Below are 15,781 nucleotides of genomic sequence, written 5' to 3' on the forward strand. Positions count from 1 at the left end.
CAATTGTTAATAATAAAAATTTTTAAAAAAAGCTGCAGCCGGGTCTACCCGCATGTGCAGATGTTTTCTTCTTCTTCTGTTCGTTTAATGGCAGTGTACTCCCCAGTGTACGAGGATACCGCCACCTGCTGACCGAGCGAATAAACCCTATTATAAACTAAAAAAAAAAAATAATTTGATCTTATTCCTCCCAACAAGGTATGTTAATTTCTACAGAAGATGTATTTTCATAATACTGATGGTGCAATACAATTTATGTTAAGCTGTCTTTACTTTTGTACAAGGTGAAGTGTTTGCTATGTGCCAGGGAGCTGGGATATAACAACAACACCTCATCTAGGCACTGCTGTAATGTTACTAAATGATATAACAATATTATACAACTGCAATAAGTTACGTGTGTGATATTTATATTTGTGCTTTGTCTTTATTGTCTTTCCTCAGGAGAACAATCTCAAATAGATGAAGACCTGGTTAGCATAGTGATTGAGGACTCCCAGCCATTTAGCATTGTGGAGGATAAAGGATTTAAAAGATTTGTTAAATCATTAAATCCTAGCTATGTTCTCCCCACTAAAAAGGCCATAAAAGCAGTGAAAATTTAGTTTTTACTGAATAAAATGTGAACAGGCAGGACTGAGGCCTCAGTCTGTAGCTGTCCATACCTCAACGTTAAAAAAGCACAACCACTGTCCATACCCCAACCACACCTCACCTCACAGTAAATGATCATTTCCATTTTAAGCATTTCCAAATAATCATTTTCCATACTGCCAGTATAAATATACACAGTATACTGCCATCACTACAATATACATGTTTTACACACTCCTTTTGTTGTTGACATTTACAGGCTGTGTGCAAAAGGCCACATTCTTCAAATTCATGCCAACTAATATTTTTACGTCCAGTAGATGTCCTACTAGAGCAAATGAAGCTTCAAGATGCTTTGCACTGGGGTGAACCAATTGGATGAAAAGCTTCAGTGCTTCTTGAAGCTTCATCTGCCCATCACTACCCATGATACAAATCTCATGTTCCACCACATCCTAAAGCTCCTCTACTGGGTTGAGATCTGCTGTGGAGGCCATTTGAGTACAGCAAACTCACTGTCATGGTCAAAAACTGGCTGCAGATCCTTTTTAGATTTGTAACATTTTCTTATCGTGTTCAAAATGGCCTTCAAAATGTCATCATAATAGGATGGACATGGTCAGCAACATAATTCAGGTAGGCTGTGATATTTAAAATATGCTACTAAAGGACCCAAAGTGTGCCATGAAAATATATCCTACACCATTCAACGGACAGAAGTAGTGTGAATCACTGATACAAAGTAGGATGGAGCCTTGCTTTTATTTTGTTTACACTGTATTCTGAATTTGCCATTTGAATCTTGCAGCAGAAGTTGAGACCGGGAAACATTTTCCAGTGTCCTAATGTGAACTGTAGATTCTGTTTTTTGTTCCGAGATGACAGGAGTGGCACCCAGTGTGCTCTTCTGTTGCTGTAGCCCATCTGCTTCAAGGTTCAATGTGTTGTGCATTCAGAGATGCTCTTCAGCATACACTGGTGCAAACAATTGGTTTTTTGAACTATTTGTTTTTTTACTATTATCATAAGAAGACTGAACATTCTCTTCTGACTTCTGGAATTAGCAAGACATTTTCAACCAGAGAACTGCTGCTCACTGGCTGTTTTCCCTTTTTCGGTTCATTCTCAGCAAACCCTGGAGATGAATATGGGGGAGGCAGACAGTTTTTAAAATGCTCAGGCCACGTTCAAAGTTGTTTAAATCACCATCTTCCTCAGTCTGATGTTAGTTTGAAATTCAACAGGGTGTCTTGACCTTGCCTATCTATGTAGTTGGCTACTATCAAGCTAGCTATCTCGCTAACAATAGCTAGCTAGCTTGTATTTTGTTAAATACACAAACGTTCATAAGGCTGGCATTGTGAAGTGTACCGTTGTTGCAAACTAAGAAGTTAATGTTCAAACCCATCAGTATGGATTCTGTCCGGCTACTCCTGCTTCATCCCAACGACATGTTAGGTTCACTGTTTCTGCTAAATTGGTTTTAGGTGTGGATGTGAATGGTTGTCTGTCTCTCTCTGTGTCTGTTCAGGGAGAAACCACCTCACACCTGATGGAAACTAGTGTTCAGTGCGACCCATGGATAAGGTATATGACCCCTTTTAAGCAAACAGTATTGTGTAATTCAATAATAATTCTGAATACATTATCATACCATAAAAGATAAAGAATACTCACTATAGGATTTGTTCCTAAAAAGAACATATTGATGCGTCAGTATACCAGAGATTTTCTTAATATAAGCATGGTAAATGGCCTGTATTTGTACAGCGCTTTACTAGTCCCTAAGGACCCCAAAGCGCTTTACACATCCAGTCATCCACCCATTCACACACTGGTGATGGCAAGCTAAATTGTAGCCACAGCCACCCTGGGGCGCACTGACACTGGCTGCCGGACACTGGCACCACCAGGCCCTCTGGCCACCACCAGTAGGTAACTGGGTCTTGCTCAAGGACACAACAACCAAGACTGTCCAAGCCAGGACTCGAACCAGAAACCTTCGGATTATAAGGTGAACTCCCAACTCTTGAGCCACGAAGAAGGATTTCTTATCCTTGTTTACAATCTACGGAGGGGGGCTAGAGCCTGTTCCAGCTGTCACAGGGCAAAAGGGTACAGCCTGGACTGGTTGCCAGTGTATTATAAGGCTGACACATAGAGCATTCACACTCAGATTCACAGTTAAAGTCAGTTTAGAATAATCAATTAATCTAAACCATAGGTGTCAAACTCTGGCCCGCGGGCCAGATTTGGCCCGCAGCCTAGTTACATTTGGCCCGCGAAGCCATACCAAATTACTATTAGAGCTGGCCTACTGGTATTATACAGCTAATATATATATTGTTTAGTATTAAGCTTTGTTGTTCCATATTCAGTTTTTTAGCTAAACTTGTTTGAGTCCATAAGAAAAGATTCATTCTTATATCTGGAGGAAGATTTTTTTTTTCAATAAATATTAATGTTAGCCTGCGACTTTGTTCCATTTTGAATTTTGGCCCACTGTGTATTTGAGTTTGACACCCCTGATAAACCCATAAATATATTTGAACTGTGGGAAAAAGCTGAAGCAGTGGATCCATGCAGGCACAGACAGAACATGCAAACATCATCCAGACTGGATTCAAACCCAGGATCTTTTCAGTGTATAACAACAGTTCTAACTATCGTACTGTCACTAAATATATTTCGAGCAAAAGTAAAGTCAATCAAACACAAAATTTGCAATGTTTTTATTATATTTGAAAACATATCAGTAAAGATGATTATCTGGTGTGATTATCTGATCATTTATTTCATCATTAGAGAAAAGAAAATGATGTGATAAGTCTTCAGTTTGTCCACTCTGAGCTCATTCTTTGAGCCTTTCCTGTACAGAGTGTTACTAGGTGGTGCATATCCAGACATTTCTCTGAATGAATATGAAGGTGTGGTTCTTTTTCCTGCTGACAATAAATAGTTTGTGAACCAAACCTGGACTTTCCATGTAGCAAAGATCACTGACTTCCTGTTGTTGCACATCAAAAAATATTTACACAGACATGCAAATGACACCATACACTGACAACAAAATACATTACAGTAACTACTCACTTCTGTGTTATCTCACGATGCAGATATTTCATGTTTGCTCAATGGCAAATATTTTAAACTACAGCAAATACAGTAGGTGACGATGATGATGACCTTTTATTTCTGACATAAAAAAAACCCCCAACAAACCAATATATCCACATACATACAAGTACATCCATATAGATATACACAATTTTATATGAATAGAGCGCTCAAAAAATTTAGTATTTTGTGTCAGCAAAGTGTTACAGCATTTCCGTATTAATATCAATGTGTCACATTATATTTTGTATGCTGTTTGTTAGTACTGACCGTTTTCCTCTACATCAGTACTGTTATTTTCCTATTGGTGTGATAGCACATTTGCTTCTCTCTCTCTCACTTGCTCTCTCTCTCTCTCTCTCTCTCCCTCATTCTCACTCTGCCTCTCTTTTCTACCACTTCCGCACTACTGTGGCCTATATGCAGTTTGATGCAAGGAAGCGATCAGCTCATATCTACTACAGCGTCAGGCCGAGGGGCCCTTCTCCAGCAACCGGGCACTCTGTGGGATCGTCATGGGAAACTGTGCTTCAGGGTAAGTCATCATACACGCTCATACATTCATTCACACATTCCTATAAGTGGGGACTTTCATATATTACAAAGTTATTCATCAGAATGTGATGTATTCTAAAACACTCCTTTAACTGCTGTAAATGCAGAAAATATATTTAAGGTATTTGTGAATTAACTACAGCAAAAATATTTATAAAAAAAAAAAAAAGTTTAAATGAAATGATTGTGCAGTTTTTTACAAGAAGTTTCTACATTTCCTCTAGCAAGGAAACCGTGGTTACGAGATAAAAATAGCCCTGGGTTCTGGTTGTCTTCTTACAAGAACTAAGTCAAATACAAAGAACATATTTTGCTGTTGCGTTACATATTCAATATATTACTGTCTAAAATGGCAAGTCTAGAAATATGCAAAGCGTGATGCCCTCGTTGGTTATTCACTGCCATATTCAGTTGGTTATAAACAGGTGTTGATTGTAGGTCTATGTAAAGTGTTTCCTGTTGCAGCACAAGCGCTTAATTGTTAAAGCTGTCAAGGAAACACTGCTGTTGGCTAAAGCCCACACCTGCTGCCACAGATAATATTTTATATGATTTATTGAGGTGAAAGACATATGACTCAATAAGCAGTATTATCCAAAGGCGTTATTCTTCTGTGTGTGCTAACATTGTGGTCCTTGGTAGCTTATCGTTTCAATTTGCTTTATTTTCAGAAAGAAGAAAGAGAAAGGTAAAAGCTATTTTGTATTACTAATTTCTTATTGCTTTTGTGTTACTTTCCCCAGTATAAATGTGATAAATATCATAAACAAAAGAAAAAACTATTATAATTTTATGATTTTTCCATATTTCCTCTTTCAGGGGATTCTGAACCAGATGATAAGACCGCGAATGACAAGGTAGACATCCCCGCATTAATTTTGGTTCTATTTCTGTTGACCATAAATCTTCACCGTTATCAGCTCATGATTTTCATAAGACATGGGTGTGTTCCACTTTGGATTTACATACTTGGAGAAGATTAACATGAGGCTTCTGCCGTAAAACAAACTACACAGGAACCCGCGGCATGTAGACACATTTCAAAATATGCCAGCTGCAGAAACACAGTGTAAAAAGTAGAATAAATTATTTGATGGGCACAATACGGGTAGATGATCACCCATCTCACTCTCTCTCTTCCAGCAACCCAACGAAGATGTAACGTATGCTTCTATTAACCACGACAAAGCCAAAGGAGCAAGACATAACAGACCACCGACAAACCAGATCACCGACGACGACTGCGACTATGCTACAGTTAATATTCCTGCAGCACTTCAGCCTCAGTCTGAATCTGAGTGCTCATCTAAAGACGAATGTCCAGATGATTATGTACTTATGGGGTAAACAAACGGAAGTGGAAGCATTTGTTCGGTCAAGTGAGTTGCAGAAAATATCTGATGCCAGGTAAAGGCATGCAAGAACTTGTTTGCACTTGAATTGTCACTTTATTTTTTATATTCTTAGCTTAGCAGATCTTGATTATCAAAGAAACTGCCAAAATGAGAAGATTAACAGCCAACAGCAGCTGATTGCGGAAGTATGTACAGTAACCAGAAAGAAGTTTCTCTCCACAATTGAAGAAACGTTTTAACCAGAACATGGTGGTGGTGTTCCTTCCTCAAGAAGACTAACTCGCATTGCAGACGAACCTGCGAGAGATGACACGATTCTCGAGACATCGGGACTTTACTAAAAGATTTGAAAAATCAGAAGAAAGCCAACAAGCTTTCATCAATTCTGGACCTCTCTGAGAAGGGCAATGCATCCAAATCAGGAAATACAGAAGTTTGTGGCATGCAATTACTACTTACAAGTGAATCGATGAAGTCTTAAAGCCACCATGTGTGACATTTTAATGTGAATTTGAAAATGTTCGAAATAGAAGTTATATTTTGTTGTGTTTCTTTAGCTTTAGGTTAGGTTATGTGATTTATGTTTTGGCCCCAAGTTCCTAAAACATCACAGCACAAATTCAAAACTTGCTCCTCTTTAAAGAGAAGTTTCCCTGAAGAAACTCAGACTTTTTGACCTGTTTGACCTTTTTGAGACTGTTGCCACACCACAACTGAAAGTCTGAGAATGTCCACCACATTCTCAGACATACCTAACATTTTGTTTGCATAGGAAAGTCTAGAACTGGTATTTTGTGGTTTCATAGCGTGCATGTGCAACAATAATGGCAGAACTGTTTGGGGGTTTTTGAGAGACAAATTTGTTGATATGAATGCATCTGCTGTAAGGTGCTGCTCAGGAAGGTTTGATCATTATCTAGAGTCTGTTGCTGGTGGTTGGTGCTGAAACAATGCCAACTCTTTGCTCCACCATTAATCAGTTTCACAACGCCCCATACTGAGTTCCCTCAGAAAGCGTTTTCAAACTTAATACTGCCCAAACCTAAAATGCAATCCAAATGTGCAACCAAATACGAAAACAGTTTGTGTAATTTGATCTATTGCCACATTATAAAACGATAGTCCAGACCACACATAGTCAGAAGCATTTCACAGCATGTAAGAAGCACTCCACAGGCCCCAATATACTACAAACACACTGAAAGGTTGAGAAGTTGTTTGTTTGTTTTTTCTTTGAGAGATGGTTTTTTGTGCCTTTTAGTTTGAATCTGTCTAATCAACAGAATTATTTATACATTTAACTTCATGGCAGAGTACTGTTATTTACCCCATCTGTTCTTATTCTGCTGTATGAATAAACTGCATGTCTGAAAAACTGAAAGAAGAAGAAAAAAATCTTTTCAATTTAAAATGAAAACCAGTTTTGCTATTTGCTTCTGCTTTTAAGAGGAAATCATGTTAATGTGCTAAGTCACTGTAAGAGTTCAAATAGTCAGGCTGTGAAAATAGGGATATATTTGTGAGGCAAATTTTTAGTTCTCTCATTATAATGGAAATACAATTATAGTCACTGCAGCTCTTGCCTCTGATCTACCCTCTATCACTTACTAAAGCTACTGAAAAGAACAAGTGTGAAGCCACTGACATACATGTGTGTATATATATATTTATGTATATGGAGAGAGAGAGACTTTGACTTTTGGTTTAGATCATTGTTAATGAGTATAGTGTTGGTGATCATGTCAGAATTGATGAATGAATGCAGAAATGTGCCATCAGCTTTTCAACCGCCATGCAAAAGCATTTGGAATGAAGCTGAAGCTGGAACAGCTTCATTTTTCAGAATGACAATGATCCCAAACACACTGCCAATGGAAAACAGTCGTGGCTTGGCCTCGCCAGAGCCTGGACCTCAACAATATTGATACAGTGTGGGATCATCTTGAAAGAGAACAGGCAGCCAACATCCAAATAAGGGCCTTCAATGTCCTTCAAGAAGTCCGGAGAACTATTCCCAAAGACCAAATAATGGCTTTCAAACTCGGAGGAATAGATTGACTTCTATCAGTGAAATTATTCAGACGCCTTGCATCATTTAATCCTGTAGCAACATAAATTCTATTATTCACCAGTAGAGGGCAGAATAGTTCCTTTTTCTAGTTTCTTTTCTCGGAACTGCATTAGTCACTGTTACTGTACTGAGGTGAGTCTTTACACATTCACTATGAAAAAAGTGACAATTAGTATTGATTGTATTTTTAGTGCATGCCCTCAAACAATGAAAAAGTCACCTTGGCAGATATCACTGTTAAAATGTTGAGAACAACTGTTTTGACTCTTTTTGGTGTATCTTGCTGAGTTGCTCTGATGCAGCGTTACTAATGTTGTTCCTAAGTCTGAAGAATGTAGCTAAAATGAAGTCAGCATTTATACATGCACTTTAATACAAAGAATCATATCATCTCACATTCATACATAACATAAATACTTCACATGGCATTGTCCACATTACCTTGAGACAGCTATGTGATTAAAATGCATGTTTTCGTTGCTTGGTGCTTTTACTGTAGCCACTCCAGCATGATTCTATGTAAGAAATGATCATCTATTTAACTGTTAATGTTTAAATAAGTGTATTTGTACATAATTGTAGCTAATATATTTCATCAGCATTATCAAAAGTCTGTAGTTCTGTAGTCTTACATGCTGCATGTGGCTCAAGAGCCTCCTCATTTCAGCAGTTCAGTGCATTTTTTAGTTAATGTTCTCCTTGAGACCCACACAAAGTGGTGGGCAGACATCAGGTACATCCCCCGTTCCATTAGTTAAGTGTTTATTAGGATACATTTAAAGCGAGAAACTTTCCTCTTTCAGAGAAAATCTTTGATCCTTCCCTCTCTTTACTATTTCACCCTTTCTCAGTTTCACAGCCCTCAGTTTCTCACAAAGACTTGTTGCATTTAGGCTGTGATGCATGTGCACGCTCTTTTTTCTTTTTCTTTTGTCATTGTGAACATATCTGCAGATCAGTTATAGATAGAGTTCACACGTTGAACATAGCTAGCATAGGGCTCCACTTCCTCCACATCCTCTATCTACAAAAAAAAGAAAAAAAAAGAGAAGACAAAAGAGATAGAACAGAGGGAGGTGTCTTTAACAAAACATGACAAAGTGCAGTCAACAACCAGAACTATAAAATACAGGCAGTTTTACCTACCGGTGGGGATTTGGAGGAGGAGGTATCTGACTGTTGGTGTTGCCTGGCAAAAGTTACACAAACATGTTCAGTAACCTGGACACTCTCAGAACACAAGTTATTATTTTGATTCAATTTCTGTTAAATTAAACCTGTTACCTCAGCTTCATGACCAAAAAAAATAAGAGTCCCGCTAAAAATGCAATTATTATCCCAGCTATGAGTGCATACAGCCAGAGAGAATAAACTGTAGGGAGACAAATGAAATGTTTGTTAATACCTTAAATGCACATGGTTGTGTAACTTTTGTGCCTCCGTTTGTAGAAGCCTGACCTTTAACTTTTTGATATTCCAAAAATACAATCTTGTTCAGGTTCTGGTGACTGATGGTGCAGCTCAGGTTTTCTGGATCTATGCCTTCAGGAAGCTCCAAACGACTTTCTACTGTAAAAAGTCCATTTATCCCAGGCAGTTGTTGCACAGAAGAATTTCGTGCATGATTCCAGCTGATGTTGGCTGCAGGATTTCCATTTTCAGCTCTACATACTGCTACCATTGTGTTGTTTTTGTACTCTATCCAGGCTTTTATTTCAGGAGTCACTAAATCAAAACAGACAAAAAAAAGAAACAACGACAAAAACAAATCATTTAAGCTTGCTATATTAGAAGTTTAACCACACCACAAAATAGGATTTGCATGGCATGGTGTGCTCTATTTTCATTTTTCTTTGTTTTTCATTTTCAGATCAAATATCTAAATGTGCTAAATGAAGAATGTTAACAATGAAGTCAGTGATCCATTGAGAGCAGAGTTGTCAAAAATGAGGCCCGGGAGCCAGAATTGGCCAATCGCTCCCATTGGATAATTGAATGAAAATAAGTGTATATTCATTCAAGGTTTAGATTTTTTCCAAGTGATAAGGGACCTCCCCTATTGTATTTCATACTACACCAACATAATTAAGTAACAGGTAAACAATAACAATTAAATTGGAGGAAAAGCCTGTTTTTCACGATCTATTATATAAATTTCAGATGTCTTTTATCTGCTGCAGCAGCATTTGAATGTTTCATGACATGCTGCTGAAACCGCACTTCTGTTTCTTAGATTAAATGTGCAGTTAAAATTCTTTACGCTCACAGAGAGAGGCATTTTCCTGATTCAGAGGACTTCAGATCAAAGTGCTGCATGTGGCCCGCGATGTTAAATGAGTTCCACATCCCAGCTCTAGAGGACAATGTGTTTGTGTCCAAAAAAGGCAAACTGAAGATCACTTTTTAAAAATGTGCCACCGAAAAGACTTTGCAGAGCAACATAAATGCATATCCATTTTACTCCTTTATGAGGTATAAGCTGAATGGTAGAAGGCTGATATTTCAACTATCTGTATTCTTATATATCAATAGAGGTACCAAGGTGTGTGACTAATGTTATAACAGAAGTCCTACCTGTGATATTCACGTGGATTTCACAATTGGTAGCTCCTCCTCTGTAAGCAAACTCACACGTGTAGATTCCCACATCATCTTCTGAGAACTTTGGGATGTGTAGATATGGCTGAGAATTGGATGTGTTTCGGAGTGACTTTCCATCATTGCAGGTGTCTGAGTTTCGACCATGACTGTCAAAGTTGATCTCACAACGGGTTTTGTTAATCAATTTAATTTTCCAGATAACATAAAATGTCTCATTCCACATCTTATCGGTGCATGTCAGATTAGCATCACTCCCATTACTGAAAAGTTCATTTCTGCGTTCTGGAAAAAAAAAGGAAGTGTGAATAATAGATTTGCTAGTATATACAAAAAAGGCAGACAAGCAAAGAAAAAATAGAAAGTATTTGTTTATGTTATGCATATGTTAAATATATTTACTTAAAGAATAAAGCTGCAGCATCAAACACAGATAGAAAATAAATCATAACATTGTTTATTTTTTTGTAATAATTTTTAAGATTTGTCTAATTAGCACTACAAAAAAATGTTTTATATATTACAAAAAAAAAATTTAAAAAAAAAAGAAAAATAAAAAAGGAAGAGGGGAAAAAGAACGAAAAGCGGTAATGAATCAGACAAAGACTAATAAATAGCACCTTTCTTATTCAACAAGTATTGAAGTGCTTTAAAGCACTTTTTCTTTCGCTTTAATACATTTTAAGTAAAGAAGGTTGTGCAATGGTTGAAACACAATAAGCAGTAGAAAAGGAATTAAACATAATGTACTGACATTTTCACATTTTGCTAGTCACACTTTCTCACTTCATATTTTACTCATAGTGAACAGTAGCAGTATAGAAACACGGGGAAAGACTGTTACCAGTGATAGGAGGAAAAGTGGTGTTCACAGGGGCCCTTTCAGTAGTTCCTGAGAGAGACGAAGGTGAATTAAGGAAAAAGTTAGTAGAATGTTTCAGTAATTAAAGTAGCAACAAAATATTCATTTTGAAGTGCTCAGTCAGCAGAGCAGCAGCGATGGTCGTCTGTTAGTTGAAGTTTAATCGGTTAAGATGTAACATGAATTGAATGGCCATGCAGGAGAGTTAAACAACAAAGAGCTGTGAGACAAACTGCACTTTTTTAAGCTTTTGAAAAAAACAAACAAACATGACAGTCACCGAATGTGGGGCGATAAAATGTCACAGTTAAAGTTCAGCTCCTTATAAAGCCGACAAAGGTTAATCACAATCTTCCACGTTACCCAGAAGCCAGAGACACAGTCGGTATTTCATATAAGTGAAACGGAAAATTCAAGGTGGATGTGTTCAGTGAGTTGTTTACATCTGACAGGTGTAAAACCAAGACCACGCAGAAAGTGAGTGAACAAAACCACAACTCTAAAACAGAGACCCCCTTACAATGCAGAAAGAGCTGCATCATAGTTTTACCCAGATGTGAAATCAAGATTTCCAGTGTAGTACCAGGCAGTTTGATCATTCAGAAAAGACGGGGCTGACTTCTGTTATGGAACACCTTTTCCCCCTGCCAGTTTCTGCTCTGGCCCACTGTCATGCATAGTCTTTCCACACACTGTCTACGCTGTGAATCAGAATACAACCGTTTCACTGAAATCTCAGGAGGCCCACAACCACTTACAGTTTACAACTCACCCACTTCATAGAAATGAGCCACAAATCTAACACTAATTACCTCTGTTATTATGCATGCTACACATATTTGACACTAAAATACATTCGCAGAGTATAATGACACAAAAAAGGTAAAAAAAAAAAAAACATTTTCAAGGTTTAAAAATGTCTCACTTGTGTCGTAAACCACATGAATCCGCATGGAGTTTGTCATTATGTATTACATTTGTGAAGGTTGCTCACTCTTAAGAAAATGTAAGTAGTGAAAGCTGAAAAACAAATGCAAGAAAAATGAGTTAACATGTCAAACCTGATTCCACGCTCTGTGTTTCAGACAAGAACAGGATCACGACATAAATCCACATAGTCTCTCTCATCGTTGCGTGTCTTCGAGTGCTCCTCTGTAAACTTGCTGCTCACACCGTAAAACCTCAATTATGGCCTGACATAAACCGTCAGTGCTAGACTCTCTAAAGTAACATCAAACCAAGATGCATTTTCTTTCTCCTCCGTTATCTTGCCATTTCATTTCCTTACTATTCCCAACAAGCTCTGGATTTAAGTGAAGCATGTCCTCCAACAAAGACTTCAGACAAACCTGAAGTCTTTTGTGACACAGTAATATATACATCGTGTGACTAACAAATCCCTCCCTTCTTCTTTCTCATCCCCTCTCTCCAAACCGCTTTCCACTGAGACATCTTGCCTTTTTCTCCCACACAGGATGACGTTTGATAAGTCAAGACACCCATTTCCTCTCTTGCCAGACACATAGCTGTGCTCTCTAAAGTAGTATGTAGTAAAGCAGTGTGCGTGAACACACACATAAAAAATAGAGCAACGTTATGAAGTTCTTTCAACGTTCGTCTCCACGTTCGTAATCACAGGTGATGATTCATCACGAGCTTACTGGTACTTTGTATGGTACACTCACATTTATCCTTTCTTGTGACATAAATGAAGCATTCTATGTATTTCTGCTTAGTTCAGCTTAGTTTAATCAGTATTTCGAAAGATTTGATGAGAGAAATGATTTCTGCTGAGTAGGACAAATGTTAGTCTTGCTGTGGTCTCATATTTGCTGGTGTAAGAACATTTTGCTGTATAAGACTCGTGCTATGCATGCTTGCCTACATGCAGCATTAATGTGGGTGCAGGTGTTATTACTGACTCCATCTCCAGTTTGCACATTGCACACATTAACTGAAAACAAATGGTGCAATCATTCTGCTTGTATTCGGTTAAGGTCTCCAAGCCGCATGCAGAGTTTGTGGTTCACAAATACATCTTGCAATGAGAAATCTTGATATTAGCTGTCCCATATAAGTTCAGATAGCGCAGATGAGCAACGATAGCTCGGCTTATCCTTCTCTTGTGGGTATTCTAAGTGTGACCAACTGTGAAAGCTGAAACAAAAACGGTGAAAAAAATGTCCTAGTATAAACTCATACATCACATACCTTAACCAGCCAGAGTTTGATTCATCCTTTCCTAATTTCGTCTTGGGCTGGGACCTTGAAAAAAGAGGGGTATTTAAATGAATAACTGCCGTTCTCCTTTTTCTTGGATCTAATATTAGACCATGTTTATTTCATGTATAGACAGAAATTCAGCTGACTATGAGTTGGCACACATGGGACAAGGAACTAGTTCTTCCAAAAAATAGCAATTTCTTCATCTGTGAACTATTGTTGCTTCAGTCAGCAGTATTGCACACATATCCCAAAAAAGGAGCGAAAAAAACAACAAGAGCTTATGTTTTGGGCTTTAACGATAAGAAGCACAGACTGTGCATGTGTCTATGCATGCGTGCATACACTGCTTCCCTTTGATAAGTGACTTCCTGTTGATGTCAAAATCATGCTTTTTGGCTACCCAAAAATATAACTCGGAGGGTAAGAAAAAAAACAGAAGTTGTCAGACAATTTTGGTCTGCTCCACGTAATTCTTTTTGTTTTGTTTTTTTCTTCTTCTTCAGTTATTTTTCTGAGTTTTCAGTTTAAGAAGTTTACGTCAGTATTAGCAAAATTGCCTGGAAAGTTTAGGGGTTCAGAAAAAAATAATTTTATATACAATGCCATGCTGTGTCATCCCTGAGAGCCTGAAGCCTTGTATCTACCCTAATAACGAAACCTTAGTGCAGTAACATGTGCCACTTGCTTGTTGTGAAGTCCCCCTGCCTTTAGTTTGGTCAGCTGAAAAGCTGCTGGTTGCTTTTATTACATTTTTCAGTTCAGTATGACACAAAGTAAAGAGATTTGAAACATTAAATTTAATAGAAGAGTACGGCATGCTGCTGATACCTCTGTGTTCACTGAATGGTCCAGTAAAATCCTGGGTGAAGGTCAGTGTGCCAGTGCCTCGTTCATATTTAAAAAGAAAGGCAACATGCTTCAAATTCCAGCATTTTTTAATTGTTTTTTTCTTCTTTTTACATGAAGTGAATCCTCTTGATCGCTGATACAATACATGTGGTATCATAGAGCTTTTTCGATTTGCTGTGACTGTGTAGTCATACAGAGAATTTTCATCAGCATGGAAATAATTTTCTGGTCATCCGGTATATGTAGATGGGGATCAGATCACTCTTGTTTTTCATTTTCTTGTGTGCTACTACTTCTGAAACACAGCTATTAAATCAGCTAAGTATTAACTATGTTGTTTATCTGACAGAACATAGAGGGTGTTTTTCTTTGGGTTTATTTTAGCTATATTATTTCCACTTCTTGTAGGGTCACCTTTTTCAGTCTTCACACTGTCAGACAACTCCACCCTAGTCTAAATGGAAACTTTTATCATCTCTGACTCATACGTGAGGTCGTTTGTGCATGTAGATGTTAAAATGTCCTAAGTAACAAGCTGACACGTTACTTTTGAATTCTTGCATTTTTGCCGTTATGGAATAAAACCAGTTACATTTCATGACCAGTTATATTCTATATTCCTTTCACATTGATGTAACTCTGGCGCCATACATATATATTTTTCTCTATATCGTAGATATATTTTGATTAGATTACTAGGCTTTTGTGGTAGTTACATTTTTAGGAACTACGTTTTCACTCCTTCCTTCTACTAATTCTTAAAGACTGCTGTCCTAAATTTTACAGTTGTTGCTGTCTTACTTAGGTTTTTTTTTTTTTTTAATAAAAAGAGGTCAAATTCGTAACCTTTTATATCCTGCATTGTTTGTATATTGATGTACTGTTTGTGTATATGTATTTTTGCTTTATTGTATATTTTGATTATATTACTGCATTTTGTAGCATTTTTTTTACTTTGTTTCTTTCTTTTTAAAAAAATAAAATACAATTATTAATGTGCACACTTACTTGAATTTGTTGATAAAGTTGATTCTTAAAGTCTTAAAGTCTTTGCTGTCTTATATGAACTGATACTAGGAAAAAAAATCCTGACCTACTTAAGGAGTTTAACTTCTGTGATGTGCCCACTGCCTAAGGCATAATCATTTTAGCAGATACAGCAGATTTTGTATGTAGGTAGTTTATATGTAGGTTGTGACGTTTGTGGTACTGTAGGCTGGTAAAAAGTACAAAAATTCATTGTAGCAATTTTGAAAGTTATTCAACTATCCTGCTAATTAAAATTAATAATATAACCCTTCATTATTTATTATTACTAGGGATGAAAAAGAAGAGACATAAAAAAACGATCACCGGTGGAAAAGTAGACCCTGAATCCTCTCCTAGATGAAATCACGAAGGAAGAAACGTCCTTTAAATCTTAAATGATGACATGTGGAGTTAAATTAATATTACACTAACAAATTTTGATAAAAACCCAAAGTATGCTGTCCAAGAATTACTTCCAACTTTCACCCGGTGAGAGTAAACAGAAAGCTCGAGATTAATCCTCCC

At 37.3% G+C, this 15,781-nt stretch overlaps 2 protein-coding genes across 4 annotated transcripts; one reads left to right on the forward strand and one right to left on the reverse strand.

The window, feature by feature from the left end:
- The first annotated feature begins 3,910 nt into the window (after nt 1–3,910).
- Nucleotides 3,911–7,050, forward strand: LOC146556644 (uncharacterized). The gene is made up of 4 exons (XM_085249288.1): nt 3,911–4,246; nt 4,938–4,954; nt 5,086–5,123; nt 5,410–7,050. Exons 1-4 carry the CDS (start codon nt 4,227–4,229, stop codon nt 5,611–5,613), a joined length of 279 nt encoding a protein of 92 aa, XP_085105414.1. The 5' UTR covers nt 3,911–4,226; the 3' UTR covers nt 5,614–7,050.
- Nucleotides 6,947–15,757, reverse strand: LOC146556645 (cell surface glycoprotein CD200 receptor 1). 3 transcript variants are annotated; one of them, XM_085249287.1, is made up of 9 exons: nt 15,705–15,757; nt 15,581–15,609; nt 13,364–13,417; nt 11,135–11,182; nt 10,267–10,575; nt 9,151–9,417; nt 8,977–9,064; nt 8,839–8,881; nt 6,947–8,716 (listed from the first exon to the last, which is right to left on the reverse strand). In XM_085249287.1, exons 5-9 carry the CDS (start codon nt 10,514–10,516, stop codon nt 8,648–8,650), a joined length of 717 nt encoding a protein of 238 aa, XP_085105413.1. In that variant the 5' UTR covers nt 10,517–10,575; nt 11,135–11,182; nt 13,364–13,417; nt 15,581–15,609; nt 15,705–15,757; the 3' UTR covers nt 6,947–8,647. The 3 variants fall into 3 exon arrangements, with proteins under 3 accessions (XP_085105413.1, XP_085105411.1, XP_085105412.1); XM_085249285.1 differs by lacking the exons at nt 13,364–13,417; nt 15,581–15,609; nt 15,705–15,757 and adding an exon at nt 12,214–12,597; XM_085249286.1 differs by lacking the exons at nt 11,135–11,182; nt 13,364–13,417; nt 15,581–15,609; nt 15,705–15,757 and adding an exon at nt 12,214–12,597.
- Nucleotides 15,758–15,781: the final 24 nt, after the last annotated feature.

This window comes from Mchenga conophoros, linkage group LG16 (assembly GCF_057382185.1).
Source record: "Mchenga conophoros isolate Kocher_MC1m ecotype Shallow Benthic linkage group LG16, M_conophoros_male_GT1.1, whole genome shotgun sequence".
Classification (NCBI taxonomy): Eukaryota; Metazoa; Chordata; class Actinopteri; order Cichliformes; family Cichlidae; genus Mchenga; species Mchenga conophoros.

Coding starts and splice junctions, on each gene's coding strand:
- LOC146556644 (XM_085249288.1), top strand. CDS start 4,227: ATGGGAAACTGTGCTTCAGG. Junction 5,124..5,409: donor ATAAGACCGCGAATGACAAG/GTAGACATCCCC, acceptor TCTCTCTTCCAG/CAACCCAACGAAGATGTAAC.
- LOC146556645 (XM_085249285.1), bottom strand. CDS start 12,280: ATGAGAGAGACTATGTGGATTTATGTCGTGATCCTGTTCTTGTCTGAA. Junction 8,882..8,976: donor TTTTTGGTCATGAAGCTGAG/GTAACAGGTTTA, acceptor AACTTTTGCCAG/GCAACACCAACAGTCAGATA. Junction 8,717..8,838: donor CCTCCTCCAAATCCCCACCG/GTAGGTAAAACT, acceptor TTTTTTTTGTAG/ATAGAGGATGTGGAGGAAGT.